We start from the raw sequence: 20,776 nt of genomic DNA, 5'->3' as shown, positions 1-20,776 counted from the left end.
AGATGTTACCTCACTCAATGTTACCTCACTCAATAATCTTTAAAAATCAAGTCTTAAAAAAGTGGTTTTCCAAACCCTGATGGATACACAGAAATCAAGGTCTGCCTGTACACACAGTTAGACATATGTAAATATTTGTGCATGCTAAAATGCATGTCCTGTCTCATATCTGAAGATCATAAACCACAGAAAATGAGCTACTTCTTTTTTGGTCACTACATGTAAACTTTGAATAGGGATTGGATATACTGAATTTGTGACTAGAATCGTAACCGAATGTTTATTGTATACCTTCTTCCTCCATTACAAAACTAAAAGCAAAGTACATACTCAGAGTGTCTCCGGCCTTCATGGGAATTCTGCCTGAGGAATGACTGCACATCTGTACTGCTGATTTTCTGGACTATTCTTGTACCATGATGTGCACACACACTGCTTTTGCTTTCAAGGATCCTTTTCTACTAAGTTCAGCCTGTGCAGAAGACTCTGTATCTTGAGCTCCTCAGTGCTTTCTCCTTGGCACAAAATCGCAATGGCTTTTGAAGGACATCTGTTTATCACATTGTAATTAATTTTTCTAACCCTGCTTAAGCTCGCTACCTCTTTAAAAATTATAATTTCTTTTATTTTTCTGCCATTTTTTTCTTTCATATCTTGCAAAACAAAATCAACCTCCCTTTAAAACAGAGATTTTCTAGATCTGTTGGTTGGTGCCTTTTTTCTTTTATTTTCTTTGAGTTTCATATTCATATTCATGACTATTTCAAAATCAGCTACACTGATCGCTGGATCAGAGGAATTGTTTTTCGAAAAAGCAGCCCCAACTCTCACTGAAAGCTATGGAAAAGCTGGTATTGATTTCAACAGTAGTAGGATCGGGTCCCAAATAAAACTGCATTTATTATATTTGGCTCATTTCCTAGGATTACTTGGAACTTTGAAAGCTGTAATTCTTTATGTTGACAGCTTTCCCTCCCTCAAGGAGCAGTGCGGTTAAGCCAATCAATACATGATTAAAATAAACAGCCCCTTGATCAAACTTATGCCTTTAGTGCAAGTCTTTCTGATCTGCAGAAGAAAAACCCCTTATGTTTGGCAGCCCTTGAGGCCACACCAGTATCCAAAGAGCACCTGACTTCCTTAATTGTCCTTAACTCGTATCTCAGTTCCTTCTGCTTCATCGAACAAAATATCTAAGTCTTCTGAAAAACAATATCCCTGCTTTTATGGCATATTCTAACTCTCTTCTTAACAATGCCTGAACTCCATCTAACCATATTCTCTTTGTCTTTAATGGATCCCTCTGTTTTTCCCTGTGTGTATTTATTTAAATATCTATCCATTCTTCTTCTCAGTCCTTTCTTCTTTCTTTGTCCTTTCTTCTTTCTCAGTTTTCCCTCCAACTTCTGCCATCTCCCTTCTCACCATTTTTTAGCCTTCTAAGATTGACTGGAAAATCTGCTGCAGAAAACGTTCTCGCAGGAAAATGCACTCCTTCATAAAGCTACAGTCTATTCTGAAAGGAAAGCCCAGGGCTTAATGCAATTTCTTTTTCATCAGTTGTGGTCTGGACAAAAGGTATCTTTTTTTCCCACATATTTTTTTTCTCTGTGGTGTTTCCACTCAGGTTCTTCACATGCCTCAAGTAGGTACCATGTTACAGCTCTGAACTGTTATGAAATCCTGAATCTTTGCTCAGATTTCAGCAGCAGAAAATTTGCAGTCATGTAATACTCTAGATGCTCATTTTGTTATACTTGTTCATCTGAAAAAATAAAACAGTTACAGCCAGCCCAGGAGATGTGCCCAATGGGAGGAAATTAAAAACTCCCCTCCTGTTGTGTGGGGTGGAAAGGAGAATGATGATCCACTGTAGTCACACTTCAGTGGGAACAAGATCCTGTTCCTAAACAGTAGGGCTGAGGTGGAGGTGATGCTTCCCAGCCCCAGAGTGATGGAAAACAGAGCCTGATTCTCCAGGGAGAGGTCCCAGGTCAGCCCTGGCCTCCGCAGAGGTCAGCAAAGAAGAGCAAGGGATGCAGCGAGGCAAACTGGATCACGCTGGTCAGAGTTGCACCCTACCAAAATTTTTCAGTGGGCACAGTGTCTCCTGTATCCTAGTGAGAAAACAAGTGTCCTGCACCAGAAAGCTGCTGTCCTCCTGCTCTGTCCTCCCCTCACAGACAAAAGCCCAAGGGCAACTCTTGCAAAAAGGACCACAGAGAAAGGGTTGGTGGAGGGAGAAAGAATGAATGGAGTGCTCATCCCTGGTACACCGTACTGGTAATTATGTGTGGGAGAACATCCAGTTACCACTTGGTTTTGTTCACATGAAGCCAACTGCTGACCTAATTTAATGCCTCTGGGTGCCAGCTAACAGCCTCCTGACTGTCAATAGGCTGCAATGAAGCACCAGCTCCCTGCTGCTTTCCCTGCGTACTCTCTCTGCTTTACCAGCTCTCCTGTTGTCAAAGTGAAAAAACATTAATTCACTGCATGATACCACCTCTCGAAGCCTTCATCTTTAAGAAAGGGCTCTTAACAAAATGCAGGAGTGTATTCAAGTGGTGGGGCAAAGTGATGGATTTCCAAGTGAGGGCATTGTCAAAGGTGACTCAGTGAGCTGTGCACATCCTCACCTTTTCAACCAGCTTGCATCTTGCAGTTACCTAACTTTTGACTAAAGGAACAAGCATTCTTGTATCTTATTTTTTATTCTAAAGGTCTGCTGCTCAGTGGACTGCAATTCTCAAGTCTCAGTGTCGATTAAACCAGTTCTACTGCCCCTAATGAACCACATCAGAAACTATGAAAAGACATCTCTCATCCTCCTATAAAAAAAAAAAAAAAAAAAAGACAAAAATCTTAACGCTCACAAAGCTTATGAACTTGAATAGTCAGTGTTGTGTGCTGCGCCTATTGAATTTTTTGCATGTGGTTAATAATGTATTGATTCTATGTGACACATCTGCAAGACACTTACAGTGCATGTTAATGTCTGAGAGCCTTCTCTGTGCTATCGTAACAGAGCCATGCCTCAGTGCATGGTAGAGAAACAATAAAGTAGCCATTCAGTAAAGCAAATGAGATATTAATTGTATGAATTCATTGTTTTGAAGTGTTTTTTTCTTTTTTTTTTTTCCCCTTGGGAATAAATCATTCCAGCCTCACCTGTTCTTTTTTTTTTTTTTTTTTTTTTTTTAATTACTACATTTAGTCCTAAATTTACTGGGTATACCAATGCTAGTGCTCAGTAATTTTTCTTAAGCAATTTTCTGAAGATTGCTGTGCTTTTCCAGTATACTTTCTAAATAGGAAGAAAACAGACATATATACAGGAGTACATGCTTTTGGAAAAACAAGCCAAGTTTTCCATACCCACTAAAGGCTTTGATCTGCTTTGTAACCAGGCTGTTGCCATATCTACCTAGGACACGTCAATACAAAGACAGAGCTACTTTTTATTGTTTCTGTCCATTCATCTCAATTTAAACAAAAACCAAGGGCAGAACTCCATCCCACCTGCGGCAGCTGTTAAAACAGGTCATACAGCACCTTGTTCTCACAAATCTAGGTGCCAGTACCATTGGTGGGGGAGAATAATCCTCCTTCTTCTTTGTTCCTGTACCCGTCTGCACAATACCTGGTTTTTCAGATTTTTGACAGAGCACATTAAAGAAAGGAAGAGCTGTGTGCAACACAGCGCTGTGGGTGGAAAATGGCGGGCCAGCTTGTAGCAGGAACAAAGCCATTACCCGCATGCGATCCACGGTGCTAGGCCCACCACAGGCCTATAAAGCCTGACAAGGTTACAAAGCCCTGAGGACAGAGCCATGAGCTCTAAAACTTTATGATAAGAGTGAGCTACTTTTGATTTCGGTCTTGATTTCGGTGCTGGCAGCAATTATCAGCAAAAATACGAGACAGTGACAAAAAAAGGCTGAAGACTTTGACGCAGGCTGAGGGGGAGCTGTGGTACTCAGGTGGATGTGGTGCCCAACCCGAGCACCACTGCACACAGACATCAGCTGTGAAAGATTTCCTAAGCACACCAAGGTTTAATTCATTGTTGTTGTTTTTCTTCTCTTCAAGGAAAAAAAAAATGGAACAGAAACTTTAAGCACATGAAGTTTCACACAGGAAACGAATCTGAAACTACTGATACAGCAGACCTAACAGAGAGGGGGGGGATTTCTGTAGAGGATATGCTAAAAGCAGAAGTGACAAAGCTGATGAACGAGCTCAGAGAGTGAACATAAATTTGCAAAACAGGTCCGTGAACTGGTGACTTTCACAAAAAAAAAAAAAAAAAAAAGCTGTGTAGACATTGTGGTGTTTATTTGTTTTTGTGCAGCTGGTGCCAGGTGCTTGCTTGCAAGGCTGGATGCTGGCATTTTTTTTGTGGAATCCCAGAACAGCCTTGGCACAGGCTCCAGCCATAGCTCTGTCTCCTGAAGGCAGCTGGCAGCCCCCACACCACGGCTGTGCTCACGGAGGGCACGTCAGGAGGGAGATCAATAGCTTCTACAGGCCTCTCCATGGGCATAATTTCATGAAAAATCACAAATTCTTGATCATTTCCCATCTATTTTGATGGTCCCAGTTTGAAGTAAGACTTTTGTATTGATCACTGAACCAATATACTTGGAAACATCCCACGATTCGGGACGAATTCTAATCTGAGGTGTACTTTCAGCTCTGCCTAGCCACAGATGCCCTTTGACATCAGTACAGAGAGCTGCGATCGTTTTTATGTCAAGAGATATGAAAACCAGACAGCACCAGAACAAATACTCCACTTCTCTAAGGAAAGGAACATATAAACCACTTCTGCATACCATGGGCTGCAAAGTGCCGAGCCCACACCAAGCACAAACAACATCCTGATCCCACACACTACTTGGACAAAAGCCCCACTGAATTCACACTGGCATTGCTGCCCGTGCAGGGAATTTCGTAAGAGCGAGGCTGACTCTAGTATAAAATGAATATCTGCAGTCCTACCTTCACACCAGTGTCACTCCCGTGGGCTACAGGCACTTGCTTTTCTGCTGGCTTTTGCAGGTAAGCATTCCCAAATATAGCATGACATTATATGAACATCATGAGCGGTTTTCTCTCTCTCTTATCTTTTCAAACAAATACCAGCTGATGGCTTTCATTGCAGGTTGCTTTTATAGTCCTAACCTGACTACTGTAAACTTACCCTACTCCTGTTTACCAGTTCAGACACAGTTCATAAAGCCGAACCATCGAGGATGAATACTTTCTTAGTGCAATTTCATGTAAGTGAAAATGCTTACAACGAGATACGAATGCGGCACGTTAACCTTTAATATCCAAAGCTGTTTTCAACATGACTACAATTGTTTTTCATTACTTTTTTTTTTTTTTTTTCATGTGCAAAAGAGCTATAAATAGACAGGTGGAAAACTGTTTGCAGTTCCAGCATAAATGATGGGTACGTGACGAACAGCTGAGAGAGCCATAAAAACACTCCATTTGTAAGCTGATGATAGAAAGCAAGAGAACTTCCTTCAGTTTACCTGTCTAGATTTTTGTTACCAGGTAAGAGCTATGTGAAATTCTGATAGTTTTGTAGAAGCACAAATGCAAGTGATTCACTCACATGTATTACTTTATATTCCTCATGTGAGTATCATCCTGTCTATTGAGTCGGACTTGCAATCTCTAGTTTGTATTTACTGTAGGAAGAGTGGAAGAGTAAAAAATCCTGAACCCCACTGAGTAATTAACAGTATCTTATGCTACTATCTATAGTCCCTCTACATGACACAACACCTTTTTCACATTTGAAGGAGCAACCTGGTACATCATTTAAAGGAGGATTGGTACAGGGAGAGAGAATTGATGTAGTCACAAAGGAGGGAAGGCAGCAATCACTAGAAAAAGTATATGAAAGCAAGTCTGTCCTGTTAAATCTTGCTTTTCAAATCCTGCCTTGCATAACAAGGGACAAAAAATTCTTTTGATTGCCTGTATTCACTTTTTTTCCATCCACTAAGGTAACCTTATTTGTCAGCTTCATTTTTGACAAAGCCTGAGGGGAAATAAGTTGTTTGCATAAGCAACATACTTATTGATTATAAAGATACAGAGAAATTCAAATTGTCTGGGTAAATTATATGGAAAGAGCAACCCCATAAAACTATTGCCGTATTTCTTCTTCCTAGCAATTGGAGGTCTCTTACATTTTTTATGTAGGAAGCAGATCAGTATTGAAAATTCCCTAGAACAGATATGGTGAATCTCAGCATGCTTTTGCTTTCTTTAAGCACCATTAAAATAAAGTTATTCTGACAAAAGGATTTTTTTTGCTTGCATATGGACCAGCACATGAGAATTTGCTGTCCTGTAGAGCTCACAGACGCCCCTCTGCACATCCCCAGCTCTTTGGCAGACAGCTGCAGGGCTGGGAAGGCGTTCAGCTGAGAAGCAGATGCTTTGTGCAGCATTAAGTCCCTCACGTGGCTTCAGCCACACGAGGAGAGCAGCACGTAACGGCACAGCGAGGCCAGTTGGTGACTCGCTAAATCCCAAATACCCCAGAGCTCTCTTCAAGACTGCTTGAGGCTGCACTGCTATAGAAAGAGATTTGTAGCGGAAAGGGAAAAAAAGATGATCTCTACTTTTTAAATATCTATCATCCTGATATAATTATGTATGAAACTCTTTAACTGGTAACTTCAATTGGCACCTAATGAAGATTTAAAGAGATCTCAAGTGCAATTCCTGAAGGTGGTGATAAAAATTCCAACTAAATGCAGAGATACACAAATTTCACGTACTCCTCTCATCTGAGGTTACCATTTACAATTTGATTTTGATCCTCCATGAGTAAAACTTCTGTAACTTCATTGACCTTCATGAGGTCACTCCTGTTCTATGCTGAGATGAATGACAGTGGACTCCAACAGGGAGCAAGGAGTTAATGATACCACATTGCCTTTGCTGAATCAGAACAGGAACCGGGCATTAAACAGAACCATAAAATAATTTAGGTTGAAGGGACTTCTGTAGTGCAGCCTCTTGCTCAAAGCAGGGCCAACATCAAAATCAGACTGGTTTGCTGATGGTCAAGCTCTGAAATCTCCAAGAGTGGAGACTGTACAGTCTCTGAGCAACCCGTCCCAGTGCTTCACTCCTCTCAGGGTGAACTTTTTTCCCCTTATAACCAGTCTGAATTACCCTATCAGACAAAGAAAGAAGATGTGGATTTAAGGGGAGAAGAGGATTAACGCAAAGTGAAAAGACAATACTGAATGGAAAGCTCAGTCTTCTTATTCTGATACTGCATATATACAATACAAGTAGCTGGAAAGAAACAGATTCAGAAGGTGTGTGCAGTGAGTGACAAGTAGGTAGGCTCCTGGTTAAGTAAAAAATAAGCAACAAACTCTGGTGTCAGCATATCAGACAACACTGATTTTATTGTCAGAGTAAAAACATATTCATTAAAGAAAACCAAACAAAAAAACTAATGAATGTTACAATGCATGCCAAGCAATTATTGCTTTCCACAATGTGTCCTGTGACTCACTGTGCCACTGGCGTGTGGTGCTCATTCAGGGTATATCACTCACACATTTGCAATGGCTCTAAAGAGCTACTAGTTACTTGGGCTGTAGTTAATTTGGGGATTTGGGAGGTGGGTGTGGGGGAAGAGGGTAATTTCCCTATGGCAATGCAATAAAAGTCATGCTTATTATTGTATTATTATTATTTTCAAAATATAAAATAATGATTTTAGCAGCAGGCCAAGTACCATTAATCCTGAAGTCTCTTTTATTCTAGGAAAATCAATTCAGACAACCTCTGGCATGCAAATGCACATAAATAACTGGTAAATACTACCTGTGGTCTTCTGGGTCCAAATTTGCCTGATGCCAAGAGCAATCAATTCCTTTTTGGCTGCAAAGGATAGGAGGGCACTCAATACCTTGCAGAAGGCACTCAGCACCTGGCAAAAATCAAGCTTTCCATTTGCCAGCACCCCATGAAAGAGCAAACCCAGAAGTATGTATGACAGAAATGGTTCTCTTCCCTAACATGGGAAGGCAACCTCCTAGATGGACACAAAGGCAGTTCTCTTTAAGGTGTTGAATGCTCTCCCTGCCTGAGAAAGCTGTGTTTCCTATGCTTACTCCGCTTAAAAGGCAGCTCCAAGTTTCTTACTAAGGGAGGAAACAAAACTAACAAAGCATCTGTCTTTCAGTGAGTCTGCCCCAAAGCAGGAGTAGACTGGAAATCCAAGAAAGTTTTTACCATTAATGAGCCATCAGAGATGCTTAAAAGCAGGGTCTGTGCAGCAGCAGAAGAAAACTGCGTGCAAGAAAATTCTTCTTCCCTTATCAAGGCCACTCAAATGAGCCTGGGCTACAGCACAACCTGTGATTACCACAGAAAGAATATGGCTTCAGAGTGCTAATGGAGTTTTCCTTCACACTGAGAAAATTTAATGGAGGAAACAATCCTATATAGACAAGTTCTGTGTAACACTTGTATACACTTGTACAGTCCACTAAGGCAGTGCTATTCATTAGCAAGAGTGGAGCAGTAAGACCAGCAGCAGGCCACTGGGATTTTGCCTACGCAGGGCCTCAGATCTACAGCAGCAGTGCCACAGGCTTCAAGGTCAGCAGGACCGATCCCTGAACAAGGTGTCTGGCTCTGACCCTGTTTACACAAGGATACAGCAATAGCAATGCCGCTGGACTCAACAAAGCTGCGCTGGAGTAAATCAGTGGGGAATTAGATCCTGAATTTGTATGTCTTTGCAGCTAATTTGACAGGCGGTATTAAACAACATTAACATCTCAAAATGTGACTTGGAAGGAATAACATAAACAAACATCTCAACCTACAGCTCTATTGCTCCCTGATCCCCGAGGAGGCAATTATTCCCTCAGTGATGTTCTGTACGGCCCAAAATACAATGATTGCCAGTACAAATATTGTGTTCCTGCTTTTTTTGTTTTATAAAATGTAATTTTGGACCGTCTGGCCTGGGGTGTTTTCTTCAGTGCTTAACTCAAGAGGTTCCAAACAATGACTGGGGAATACAGCCATGACCTTAGCATGACTGGTGATGGTGAACAGTGGCTTGCTCTGCCTATTTCTTCACCTTGAACCTCCTGAACTGCTTAATTGTGGGGAAGACAGCTGAAACGGTGTCTGAGCAGTCTGCCAGCAACTGAACTGCACCCTTTTATTGTTATTCCGTATATTCCTTGCTACTGCTCAGAAAATATTCTCTCTCTCTTCATAAATATTTTTATTTGCATGTTTGTTTGCATCTAGCTTACCTACCTTCCTCTAGGAATGTACTTGAGGAAGTGCTAAAGCACATAGAAAGTATGTAGAGCTCAGACTATTTTCCAATCAAAAGTCTTATTCATCTAGGCAGAAATGTCAATGTCTTCATTTCACCCAAGGAGATAAAAACAGCATTTAGGTAATAACCACCTTCTCCTCGACGCAAATTCCCTCCCTCCAGAGAAGGAAATGCTGCCTTTGGCCAGATCCCATACAGCAGTTCTTTTGTTGGTTAATTCATGACAGTGTTAGCAAGATTTTCATTATAGGCTATTATTTGTATCTGCTGTTTTCATGAAGCAGCTGTAATAAACAAGTGAGATTTATGTTCCTTTTTAAATTGCTTGAAATAATTAGGGTTGTTAAATTTAGACTCTGAAAGAACCTACTGATTTCTCTATTTTTTTCATAGATACAGAAGCTACAAAGCGATCTACTGCTATCAGTCAGGCTTGGGACAGAATCGTGTGCACTCCATATACCATCCAGAGCACATCCAAAATGTGTTTTAGATGAGGAAACATTTTAATGTTTCTCCAGCCTACATTCAGAAAGGATTTCTTTTAGATCCTATTCTGCTCTGTGCAGGTGCAGATAACCTCACTCTGGATCACTCTGGTAAGCTGAATGGAAAGTAGGACCAGAACTGAGACTCTGGCGCAGACCAGAGTTTTGCAGCTGACCTCCCAGCTTGATGATTGATAACTGCACCCAACTGTTATAAAAGCCCTGACCCATTTTGGGCATTCAAATACCAAACTTAGAGCTTGTGGTTTCCTCTCATCTCCGTATCATTTACTTTTTCCACTCGTCCTCCCTCAACTACAACTTGCTGTGTTGACAGTCAAGAAGTTTATTTAAAATAAATGAACATGATGCCCTTCCCAACCCAATCTGGGCATTTCACAGCTACTGCTGAATCTCAGAGCCTGATCCAACCTCCTTCATGTCAGCACTAAAAAAATATATTCTAAAACTATCACGGCTGTTTTTTCTTTTTTATTTTTTTTCCTTTTTTTTTTTTTTTTGTTATATGGTGGTTTATTTTTATTTATTTATTTATTTATTTATTTTGGTTGGTTGCTTTTGTTATTGACTGTATAGTTTTTTTCTTTGTGTAGATACCACCATCTCAGCAGTCAAGGTTTCCTCAGTGCAGGAAGAGACAAGATGAAAATACCAGGGTCCAGGACAGAATTTAGCTCTAATGGTTCTACAAGGGGGACAGATGTTCATGTGACTACAGCCTTAGAGGAGGTAAGGAACACTTAGAGGAGGTAAGGAACACATTATCTGTAATGTGGGATAGACCAGATTGTACCATGCATAGAAGGAATACAGCAACAATATACTAACTACATAACAAGAAAAGGCAAAACATGAAGAAAAAGAGAGAGCTAAGCCTGTCAGTTTTAACATTACAATTATAAATAGAGGAAAGAAAACTAGGGGAAAGTATGCAAATAAGAATGATGGAACTGGGAAAGGTGTTTGGAGTAATATATAGAAAACAAATGTAATAGGTATCAAAATACAAAATTTTAAGTACTTCTTAGCTCTATATATGATAAAACAGCAACAACTTCTCTGTAAATGAAAAAAATCCAGGGCATTAAAATCATGTAGGCGTACTATCTTAAATCAGTCCTACATAATATCAGTAAGTGGCATGCAATGGGATGGGGATTTACTGCTAAGAAGTATAAAGCCCTACATCTCAGGAGAGCAGTGACGTTGCCTGATAACAGCTGGCTGCAAAGCTGTGAACCCAAGAAAGACCTAAAGGTGACTGCAGGTAAGACTAGCCACATAATTCAGTTTCTATGTGTGATGCTTCTGAGTGATGCAGGAAAGGGTCAAAAGCTAAGATATTTTTGGATGTGTACATATGAAGGGATGATATGGAAATCTAAAGCATAATGCTATGTCAAAACAACCACCGTGTGAGCTGTTCAGGTCTCCAGAGATTACTAAGAAGATAGAAAAATAAAGGAAATACAAATAAGGACAATAAAAATAATCTAAGGAGAGAGTAAGAGAAATAAATTAATATAGTCTATAAATAAGAAAACTCCTGGGCTGAGATCCAGCTATAAATACCTTTAAGGTAGTATGTGTAGAGGCAGGTAATTAATCTAGCTCAAAAGATAGTAGGACAAGGAGTATTGCATAAATGCAGGGGTGGAAAAATTCAAGATGTATAGCAAGAAAAAGTTATTTGAAGAGACACATCTGCTCAACTGTGCAGACTCTGCAGGTGGTAGCCAAGGCACACTTACTGAATGCATCCAAGAACTGGCTGAATAAGTGGCTCTGGAAATGATGCAGTCACAGCCTTCTATAGTCCAAAGAGATCACCACAGATACACTTACTGATCTGTTAGTCTCTTTCTTTATGGGTAATCTGAAAGACTGCTTATCTATTTAAAAGAAAACAAAAACAAAACACCAACACCACAAAATAAAACAAGAACAAAAGCGAGTCTATAGATCCATGCAGTGACAACAGACCTGCAGCAGAGCTCAGAACTGGGGATGGGCAGCACAGGTAACAGCAAACCTCTGTAACTCTCTCCTGGCCATTCAGCCGTGTATGCAGCGTCATGCTGCTGGGCAGGACAGTGTCAGCAGGGCAAAAACTGCTGACCCAACTGGCAGAATATTCTGAGTATCTCAACACCGAGGTCAAAGGCTGAACCGGGAACTACCTCTTCTGATACTCATGGCCCTTTGGTAAGAGATCCTGCACGGAAGTTGCTGCATAAATTACATACTTTGCTTCATGATTAGCTGGAAACCAACACTAGCAGCATATATCAATTCTCAAGAATTCTAAAATACACTTGTATTAAGAAATTAAAATTAAAAAAAAAAAAAAAGCAAATAAACAAAAAAAAACAAACATTTGCAACAAGCCTTAGAATGTTCATTGACAAACGGGTATACACATGTGAGGAATATAAAACCCAAGTACGATATACCCCCCCTTAAAAATAACCCATCCCAACTGCACTCACCAATCGGGACTTCTGTCCCCTCCTCAATGTAGATGGGCAGTGGTGATTCCTCCATAGGATGAGGCACTGATGGAAAGTAATGAATTGTGGTAGTATTTGTCGCAAAGTGACTACAATAAGATGGTCCCTTTCTTATCATTACAACTACATAAGGCTGGTTATTGTCACAAAGAGTCCTTTCTCACAGCGGCCACCTCCTGTCACGGTGCCCGGTCCAATGTGCAGGCCCGAGGGGTTAATCCCCACTGAGCATTCGCCACCTCAGCGGGCAGAGGCCAGGGTGCCTGTCCTGATGCCTCAGGATCCTGCTGCCTCGCAACAGCCTCGCTAGCCCCGTCTCTGGAGCTTAACTCTTGGAAACCCACACAGTTGAAGAAGCCAAAGGGAGCCAATGCATAGACAGGCACGAGTAGAGTTATCGAGTCAAAGTTGTCATATTTCATGCACAGAACCAGAAGAGGGAGGCTCTGATGCTTAAAGCTCGCCGTTAGCTGTAGAAAAGCCACAGCAGGTGATGGAAGGCTGCACCGCAAATGGCCTACGAACCACAAACCTTTCATTATTCATTCGTTTTGGAGCACATATATCAGACTTAGGAGGCTCCTGATTATTTGCTTGTGATAGTGAAATCTCCAGAGAAAACTCTTCAGACCTGTGCTGCACTGGGCTGCACGCTTATTCTGTGGTTTCCAGACACCATACAGTCACTTCTGTAGGGTTCATCTGTTTGGGTTCTTCTCTATTTGGGAGCTTCTTCTTTTAAAGGTGATTTTTCCCCCCTCACTGTTTCCCATTTAAAATCTCTGGGAAGCACATTTTGAATTTCCCATACTGTAATGAAATACTCATCATGAAAATGGCAATAATCAAAAGCCTTCTCGAATTTTTCCCTCTCTGTTGCCTTTTAATAATGGTGATGTACCTTCTCAAGGCTACGGACTCCTGATCTAGTCTCAGCTAGGATTCCAGCTAGAGGAAAGGATGAGTCTTTAATCCTTTGTGGGGGTTTCTTTCTCTTACTACTGTCTGTTCTTCAGAGAGCTTGCTCTATGACATCCATAAAACCAGCCAAAGAACACTTGCAGTTTAAAGCTATTAAATGAAGTGTCTTACAACGTTTCTGCTAGAAACACAACGGGAATAAAGAGTGTTTGCCGCAGATGCTTGACTGGCAACGGGCCTCACGCTCGTGCTTGGCTGGGTTCAAAGGGCCGCCAATTCCCTGCCTTTACCTAACCCCACCTCCCGGCTGACATGGAAAATGAAGGGAAGCACAGGGCAGGGGAACAGCAGACCACGGTTGCCTACAGAACTACCATACAAGCCACAGAAATCATGGTTTACCAGGGCGCCTTGCGCAAGCCACTTTTATCTAGAAGCTGAACTAACATTCCAGCTCAACAATAGCAAAAAAACATTTGTTACCACACGGCGTTTTGCTACTCATTAACCAGCAGTTGCTACGCAAGCATAATGGAGTGCTGCAATTCAGAGATATATGTTATTTTTCCAAAAAAATGTTGATTTATGGGAAATCAGCCTGACGTGAGCGCTCGTGGGCTTGCCATGCCACTTGACACAGTACATGCTTCGGAGTTATGCAAAGCGGGCCCTGCATTGGGAACAATGCAGTCATTTTCCTTGCTAAGCTAAGTTTGCGCTAAGGCAATGAGAATCTTCATCTATGCAGCCCCTTAAAACATTTAATCAGATTTATTTCCTAATCAGAGCAGAGCTTACTCTCCTACTCAGTTTTCAAATCAGAGATCTGCAAGCAAACCATGTCAGTAGGTGATGTGGAGAAAAACTGTTGGATTTTTACAACGTGCAGCTTTCTTTGTCCCATGAGGAATACTGTACTGGGCTCATGCAGACCAAGCGTTCAGCCTGGAGCCAAATGCTTTCACAATACATTTGCAACAGTATTCACCAACAGAGAGAGGCATTGAGTCTAATTTTAAAGGGTATCACCACAGGTTGTAGAAAAGGCCTGAAATACCTCTGTGTTATTTGAGGCCAAATGGGCGTACACACGCTCTCTCTTACCCACACGTATACATGCACGCTGTAGCACATGTGCACACGAACAAATGGCTCTACAGACAGAACTTGGATTTTGTACAATCCAAGGTGGAGAAGCTGGTTGTTGTCACAGGGTTTGGGGACCAGGGACTCTGGGATGCTAAAATGAGCCCTCACCCGTGGTTCCCCTCTGCTGTGGGCAAACCACTTTAATACTGTCCCTCCAGGATTTACACACCAACTTTACAGGCATGCTGCTTAAATGTCTGCAAAGTGCTTTGCAATGGTTTCTAAATTCTGCAGTGTTATGCACAGAAGAACTGCACAGATAGATAGATTTAAGATAACAGTTGCTGAGCATTATTACTGTATAACTACAGCCTATTTTTACATGCTCTATACTTGGTTTCTACGAACAGATGGCAAATGTTCAGTATTGGAACGTTTTAATCATCTTTATAACCCTTTTGTAATTTCATAAACAAGCATAAATAACACTTACATGAAGAAGAGTCTCTCCTGAGTGGATATTCTCTTCCTGTTTGGAAAAAAAAAAGAAAAAGAAAAGGCAAAAAAAATATTTTAAAGAAAAAAAATGGGTCCACAAAAAGTCAGGCATGTTTTAACATTATCATGCATAGTGTTTTCTGAATTTCATCTGTGTGAGCTTATAGTTTTGAAGAACATCAAGACACAGAAGGCACTACAAAGGCAAACAAGATTATTTCTTATCTCATTCAGTGAAAACAGAAAAAAAAAAGCCTATATGTTTCAAGAGTAAGGAAACTGCAGCAGTGAAATAAAATGCAAATGCCACGTGACCTGAAGAAAAAGGAAGAACTTTTAACTGCATTCCAGCTCGCTGATAGCCCTGTAGCTCTACGTATGGGTTGCCCTCCAACCTGTGGGCAGCCTACCTACCCCAACACCCTAAAGCAGAGTGTTTCTGCTGTACTTTGGCACTGCGTAATCATTTTTCCATGCCAGCACTCTAGCACCAGCTGCATTCAAACCCAAGTCCTGCAGCCATGGCAGTGAAGGCGTTCTCTGAGGCTGTGACCATTCTGGGCAACAAAGAACCACAACAGGAAATCCAGTAACTGCTAAAATGAACGAGCCTGCCCAGCAGCACATGGGTTTTACCAACCACCCTTGTGCAGCCTCATGCCATCCGCCTGCTGCTGCCCACCCACAGCTGGCTGGCAAGAACATGGACTTGATTCACACTCCCCATCCACCAGCTGAGCTGGAGGGATTTGTGGATGCTCTTGGGGCAGGGTTTAGGGCTGGTACCAATCTGCTTTTTGTTTGTGTGAATGTAGACACACCAAAAAAAGAGACTGAAAGAAATGCAGCAGATGCTGACTCCACTGCAGTTTCAGAATCACAGACTGGCAGCATGGTAGCAGCCCTTCCAATGGCTGGCTGTGGCAGACAAGGGGAAGGATAATGCACAACAGCAGTCTCATTTAATTCCTACTACATTATCTTATATCAATATTAGCTACTCTGTAAGTAATTTAAAGAGTATTGCCTAGAGTTTACATGCCTTGGGATGATACTCGGCTAGCACAAATCAATTAAATCCATGGCACTACAACAGCTGAGGATTCAAGTAAGTATGCATTTATGGGAGAAATTCAACAATTGTTAAATTACTAAATTTTCATCCTCATGCTTTTCCTCCAAATGCCAGGGACCCAGTCCTGCAAGCAGTCCCCCTTTCACATAAGTGAAGTTAGTGATGAGAAGTCAAAGGCACTAATCCTAGTAGTTAATCTATTCAAAGCTGCACTTCTTAAACGATCTACAATTTATTAGTATGACCAATCAAACAAGCATTACTTGCAAAAGGCTTTAACTACCATGGCTTCCCATCCATTTTTATGTGTTGTAATACGGTTAAATTTAAAAGAAACAAATCAGCATAATCTTTTCAGTCATTTGCCAGCGTGATTAAATGCCTGGGTAAGGCACCAGTGTAGGGAGACTCCCCTTACTGGTGGAACTGGCAGTTTGTATCCAAACCCTGGGGCACTGGTTAAAGCTACAGGACAAAATTAAAATAACAGGGGTTTGCTGGTGAGTCTTGAGGTGCATTGAGGAAAATCCTGGGAGCATCACTGCCCTGGAGACCAACTGAAAGGCTTGTGCCTGAGAGTCTCTTTGGAAACAGCCAGCCAGCAGGACTTGGCTGGAAGCCACCAAGATGTTGCTCAGTCTTGGCTATGCAGAGTATTGATTTAAGGGAAAACTCACTGAAATATTTGCAACGATAAGCTGAAAGACAAGTTCATCCCTGAGGTTTTACAAATAGAGCTATGCTCAGGCACAGGGGCTTTCAGAAGCACCATGCAGAAAGAACACACTGACTGAAAGTGTCTTCCTATCTTCCCCAGCATTGTTGTACCTCTTTTCACACAAGATTTCAAATGCACTGAAGCCTCCTGCCACTGCCCAATCATTTCACTTCTGCCATTTAAGAAACATCAAGGCAAACCCCTCCAGAGCTACATCTTGGTGACTACCAACAACATTTTGCTCTTAATTACAGAAAAGTAAAATGAAATTAAAATCAGTAGCATTTGAATTATTCCAAATTTATACCGGACTCTAGTCCAAACTCCCCAAACAAACAAAGAAACCCAGGATATTGATCTAGCACCCCCAAGCACGCAACCACCTTCCCAGTACCTCCAAATATCACAGTGCCATCTGCAATCTCCTGCTTTTTGCAAGGTGTGATAGAAAATAACCCTGGGACCGCACAATAAAAAAAATGCAGGTTAATAAATGACAGCGAGAAGCGGCCTTTCGTCTCTCGGGCTGTGGGCTTGGGTCCCTGCCCACACGCGGGGCAACACAGGGACCCCACCGGGAGGAAAGGTGTCTGTCGCCCTCCAGCGGGTGCTGCCTCAAAGCATCGCAAACCATGGGAAAGGTGAGAAGGGGAAGGAAAAGAGAAGGTGAGATGCACGCAAATGAAGAGAAAAAAACAAACCAACAACACGAATGCAAAGCAGAGAAAAGGAAGAGACAGTTGAAGAGGAAATACAAAGATGCTATCTCTGAAAGTGCCGAAAATAAAGTTTCCAGTGTCGGTCTAACCAGGGCAACAAAAACAACCTCCCGCCACACTCGTGCTTCAGCCTCAATTTTACTCCTTGCTCTGGGTGAATGACACCGTCCTGTTGCTGGCTGCTCAACTGCTTACACATTTTTCTTAAAAAAACCACCCTCTGGACAATCCCAGCAGCGTACTTCTGGGACAGCCTTCAGGGCAATCTCTCCGTAATACTCATGCAAGGGTAGACAATGCCAAAAAGCAGTCAGCTCACCCAAATCCAAACCTAGAAGTAAACACCCGGCCATCCAAAACATCCAGTTTTTTTTTGCCAAAGCCTCTCCTCTCCAAATTCCACAGCAGCAGGTTTTAATGAACCGTTTTACTCCTGAACCCATAAAATCTAAACCGGTAGCAACTGTCATCCAAGCACTGAATTACACTGACATGTCTCATGGACGGGGCTGCCTTGCTTTTTTGCATGTCCAAAACTCGAGACATTTTGACATGCAAGTGAAAAAATATTGCAGTTACCAAAATAGCACTATCAACGTAACTAGCTCCTCTCAGAACATTTTCTTAATGCCTTTCCCAATACGGTTAGAAAAATGGGAACTAAGCAAAAACTCCATCTTTACACCTTGGTACAAACCATGCTGGAATATGTGTGAGGTTGTGTTTCTTCGTGTTTCCCTGGATCTTCTCCCACTACTTTTTCATCAATGATTTCCTTTAAACATAGCTCTTATTAAACCGTATAAATCAGCTTCTTCAACTTATAAATACAAAGTTTTGCCACTATCGGAGCTGCCTGAGGAAAACACAGCTCGCCTTCTGTTTCACAAATACACACTCTGCACATTTCTTCGCCTGTGTGAAATAAATTCTCCCATGTTCTTATATGGAAACCCTGCACGTCCTCCCACACGCTGCCTGGTACAGGCTCAGATGGAGATGGGCATTCACGACCTTAAAGCCAGCGGGTGAGATGTGGACCCCGGTCCCCCCAGCACTCTTGCCCCTTTGCACCATGCTGAGCTCCCCAGTGCGCCCCAGGCAGTCCCTTCCCTAAAGCCCATCACAACTTTGATTTCAGCTTCACCAAGGATCAACGAAAAAAAATATATAAATAAGCAAAGGAAGCACAGCAGCTGTATTACCCACCAGGTAGGCCCATGAGCATCAGATGGAGCTGTGCCCGTACCAACCTCTTCACTTGAGGTTAGCGCAAGGCAGCCAGAAAAAATACGGTGGGAGGGGGAGGGAAGGAGAGCGCAAACGGGCAAAAAATAGCCGGGGAGTGGGGAGGAGAGCAGAGATGAGAGGAGCGTGCTCCGCGGATGTTCTGGAGGGCCGCCAGCAAGTGGTTAATTGCAGGCTGAGAACTGTTATCTCGGAAAAAAAGTTAACGTAAGGAGGAGGGGGGAGAGGGGAAGAGAAAAAAAAAAAAAAAAAAAGAGAGGAAAAAAAAAAAAAAAAGCCGGGTGAGGAGACAGCTGGAAAGGAGCAAATAATAAATGGAGGGGGAAGGGAACGCGCGCCCGGGGAGGCAGGGGAGGCGCGGACAAAGGCTGGGCGCTGCCCGGCTCGGCACGGCACGGCTCGGCACGGCTCGGCTCGGCTCCCCTTTGTTCCCTCGGCTCGGCTCCGGCCCCACCGCCCTCCCTCCCGCCCGGGAGGCGCCGGTACCTGCGGTCCGCTGGGCGCGGAGCCTGCGCGCCGCTGCGCCCCTGCGGCCGTGCGGCGGAACGGTGCGGCGCGACTAGCAGCGCCGGGCGGGGGGCGCCGGTGATTTATAAGCGCTTTCTTCCTGACCTCTCGTGTCTGTTGTCTAATGAGGGAGCTTTGAGCATCACCCATCCTGCTGAGTGGAAAAACACCGGCACGGCCTCTTCTTTGCTGGGGAGGGGGGAGCCTAAAGGAAGGGGTGTGGGGGAAGGAGGGGCCATGCAGCAGAGCAGGCGGCGGAGCTCGGGCTGGCAACCGGCCGCGGGGAGGGGTTTGGAGGCTGGGGGAGCGGGGCAGCGAGACGGGGGGGGGTCGGCTGGGAGTCCCCCCGCTTCTCCCCGGGCCGCCCGGAGCCGGCCTCGGGCTGGGGGAGCCGCCCGCAGCCCCGCGCCCCGCTCCCCCCGGCTGGGCTGCTCGCTGCCGCACAAAGAGCGCCCTTCTCGCAGACAAAGCATCCGCCCGAGGTGTCACCGGGGCTGGCCGGCCCTTCGCCCGGCTCCCCGGCTGCTGGTTTGGACATCACATACTCCGGGATGAAGCGCGGGGGAGCTCGGCCGCCGGTCCCGGTGCCGCTCCGGCAGGTTTGGGGGTTCTCGGTGGGGCTGGAGGCGGCGGCAAGCGGCGGGGCCCGGCAGGTGCCTGGCTCCCGGCTCTCGGCTGCCGTCGCCTCCCAAAAAACGCAGCCCCCGGCAGCCCGGCTCCCGGCAGCACAACGGAGTGAGCCTGGTGGCGAGCAGGGCTGCGGTTTGTCCTGCCTTGGCTTTCGCTGCACCGAAAGCCAGTGCCTTGCTCCTGCCGGCGAACGGGGACACGACTGGGGTGTGTGTCCCCTACCCTCATCTCCCGCAGTTCTGTTCATACAAGGATTCAGCAGCGTGTGGGCTCACTAGGCATTTTCCTTCAGCCCCTGCAGGAGACTTGGGGAGATACGCTGTACCGTGAAATACCGGTTAGTTACAAGGGCAGAGCAGCTGGAAAAAGGAGATCCGAGGGCGTCAGCATTTTGCAGAAGTCCCCGGGTGCTCACCGTGAGCACTGGGACCCGCAGGGATTGCTCACAGAGGAGCACATACTCCCCGCATCCCAGCTCCCCAAGGCTTTCCCTGCCACCAGACCCCACCTGCCCACACCACACACTAGGCTGGCAGTCACAGAACGACACGGCTGTGAAAACCACCACCTACACACAGGCTGCTGAGGGGCCAAATTCCATCAGGGCAGCCTCCAGGGAGGTCTCTAGAAAAGGCTTCTTTCCATGGCTGGCTCGTGCAAAAACACAGAGAACTGCATTCCCTCTGAGTGCTCATTGCTAGCAGTGCAGGACGCTAGGTACCGTGTGCCACAGGCATGCCACTCATTTTGCCTGACTCCGGTGCAGTATCCAAGTTGATTTGCAAAAGGTCCCTAATCTGAAAAAAAGAGATACAGGTATCTGATATGTGCAGCTAATCAAAGAGCTATCTCCTCTAAACAGACTGGTTTAAACTAATTACACGATGTAGCGCATGCTGCCACCTACGCCTTCTGATTCAGGTTTCTGGTGTATTGCAGCTCTGGATTCCTAGGCATCGTTTGCTGAAGGCAGCTAGCATTTTGTGAGGCTGCACGA

The 20,776-nt window shown here is 43.9% G+C and overlaps 1 protein-coding gene across 7 annotated transcripts in view; it reads right to left on the bottom strand.

Moving 5' to 3' along the window:
• Positions 1-19,324, bottom strand: part of SLC6A6 (solute carrier family 6 member 6) — a 51,514-nt gene extending 32,190 nt beyond the window's left edge. The window contains exons 1-4 of one of the 7 annotated variants that reach the window (XM_032194405.1): positions 19,129-19,324; positions 14,878-14,913; positions 12,354-12,419; positions 7,876-7,932 (exon numbers count right to left, since the gene is read on the bottom strand). In XM_032194405.1, the coding sequence (XP_032050296.1) occupies positions 7,876-7,932; positions 12,354-12,408 (112 nt within the window). In that variant the 5' untranslated portion in view covers positions 12,409-12,419; positions 14,878-14,913; positions 19,129-19,324. Of the gene's footprint in view, positions 1-7,875; positions 7,933-11,615; positions 11,757-12,353; positions 12,420-14,877; positions 14,914-17,069; positions 17,230-18,603; positions 18,650-19,128 lie in introns of those variants that run through there. The other 6 variants (XM_032194403.1, XM_032194404.1, XM_032194406.1 and 3 more) reach the window with 6 other exon arrangements.
• Between the last annotated feature and the right edge of the window lie 1,452 nt (positions 19,325-20,776).

The sequence above is a fragment of the Aythya fuligula genome, chromosome 10, assembly GCF_009819795.1.
Source record: "Aythya fuligula isolate bAytFul2 chromosome 10, bAytFul2.pri, whole genome shotgun sequence".
Taxonomy (NCBI): Eukaryota; Metazoa; Chordata; class Aves; order Anseriformes; family Anatidae; genus Aythya; species Aythya fuligula.
Note: the sequence above shows the minus strand (reverse complement) of the source record. Positions and strands in the feature narration are given on the sequence as shown.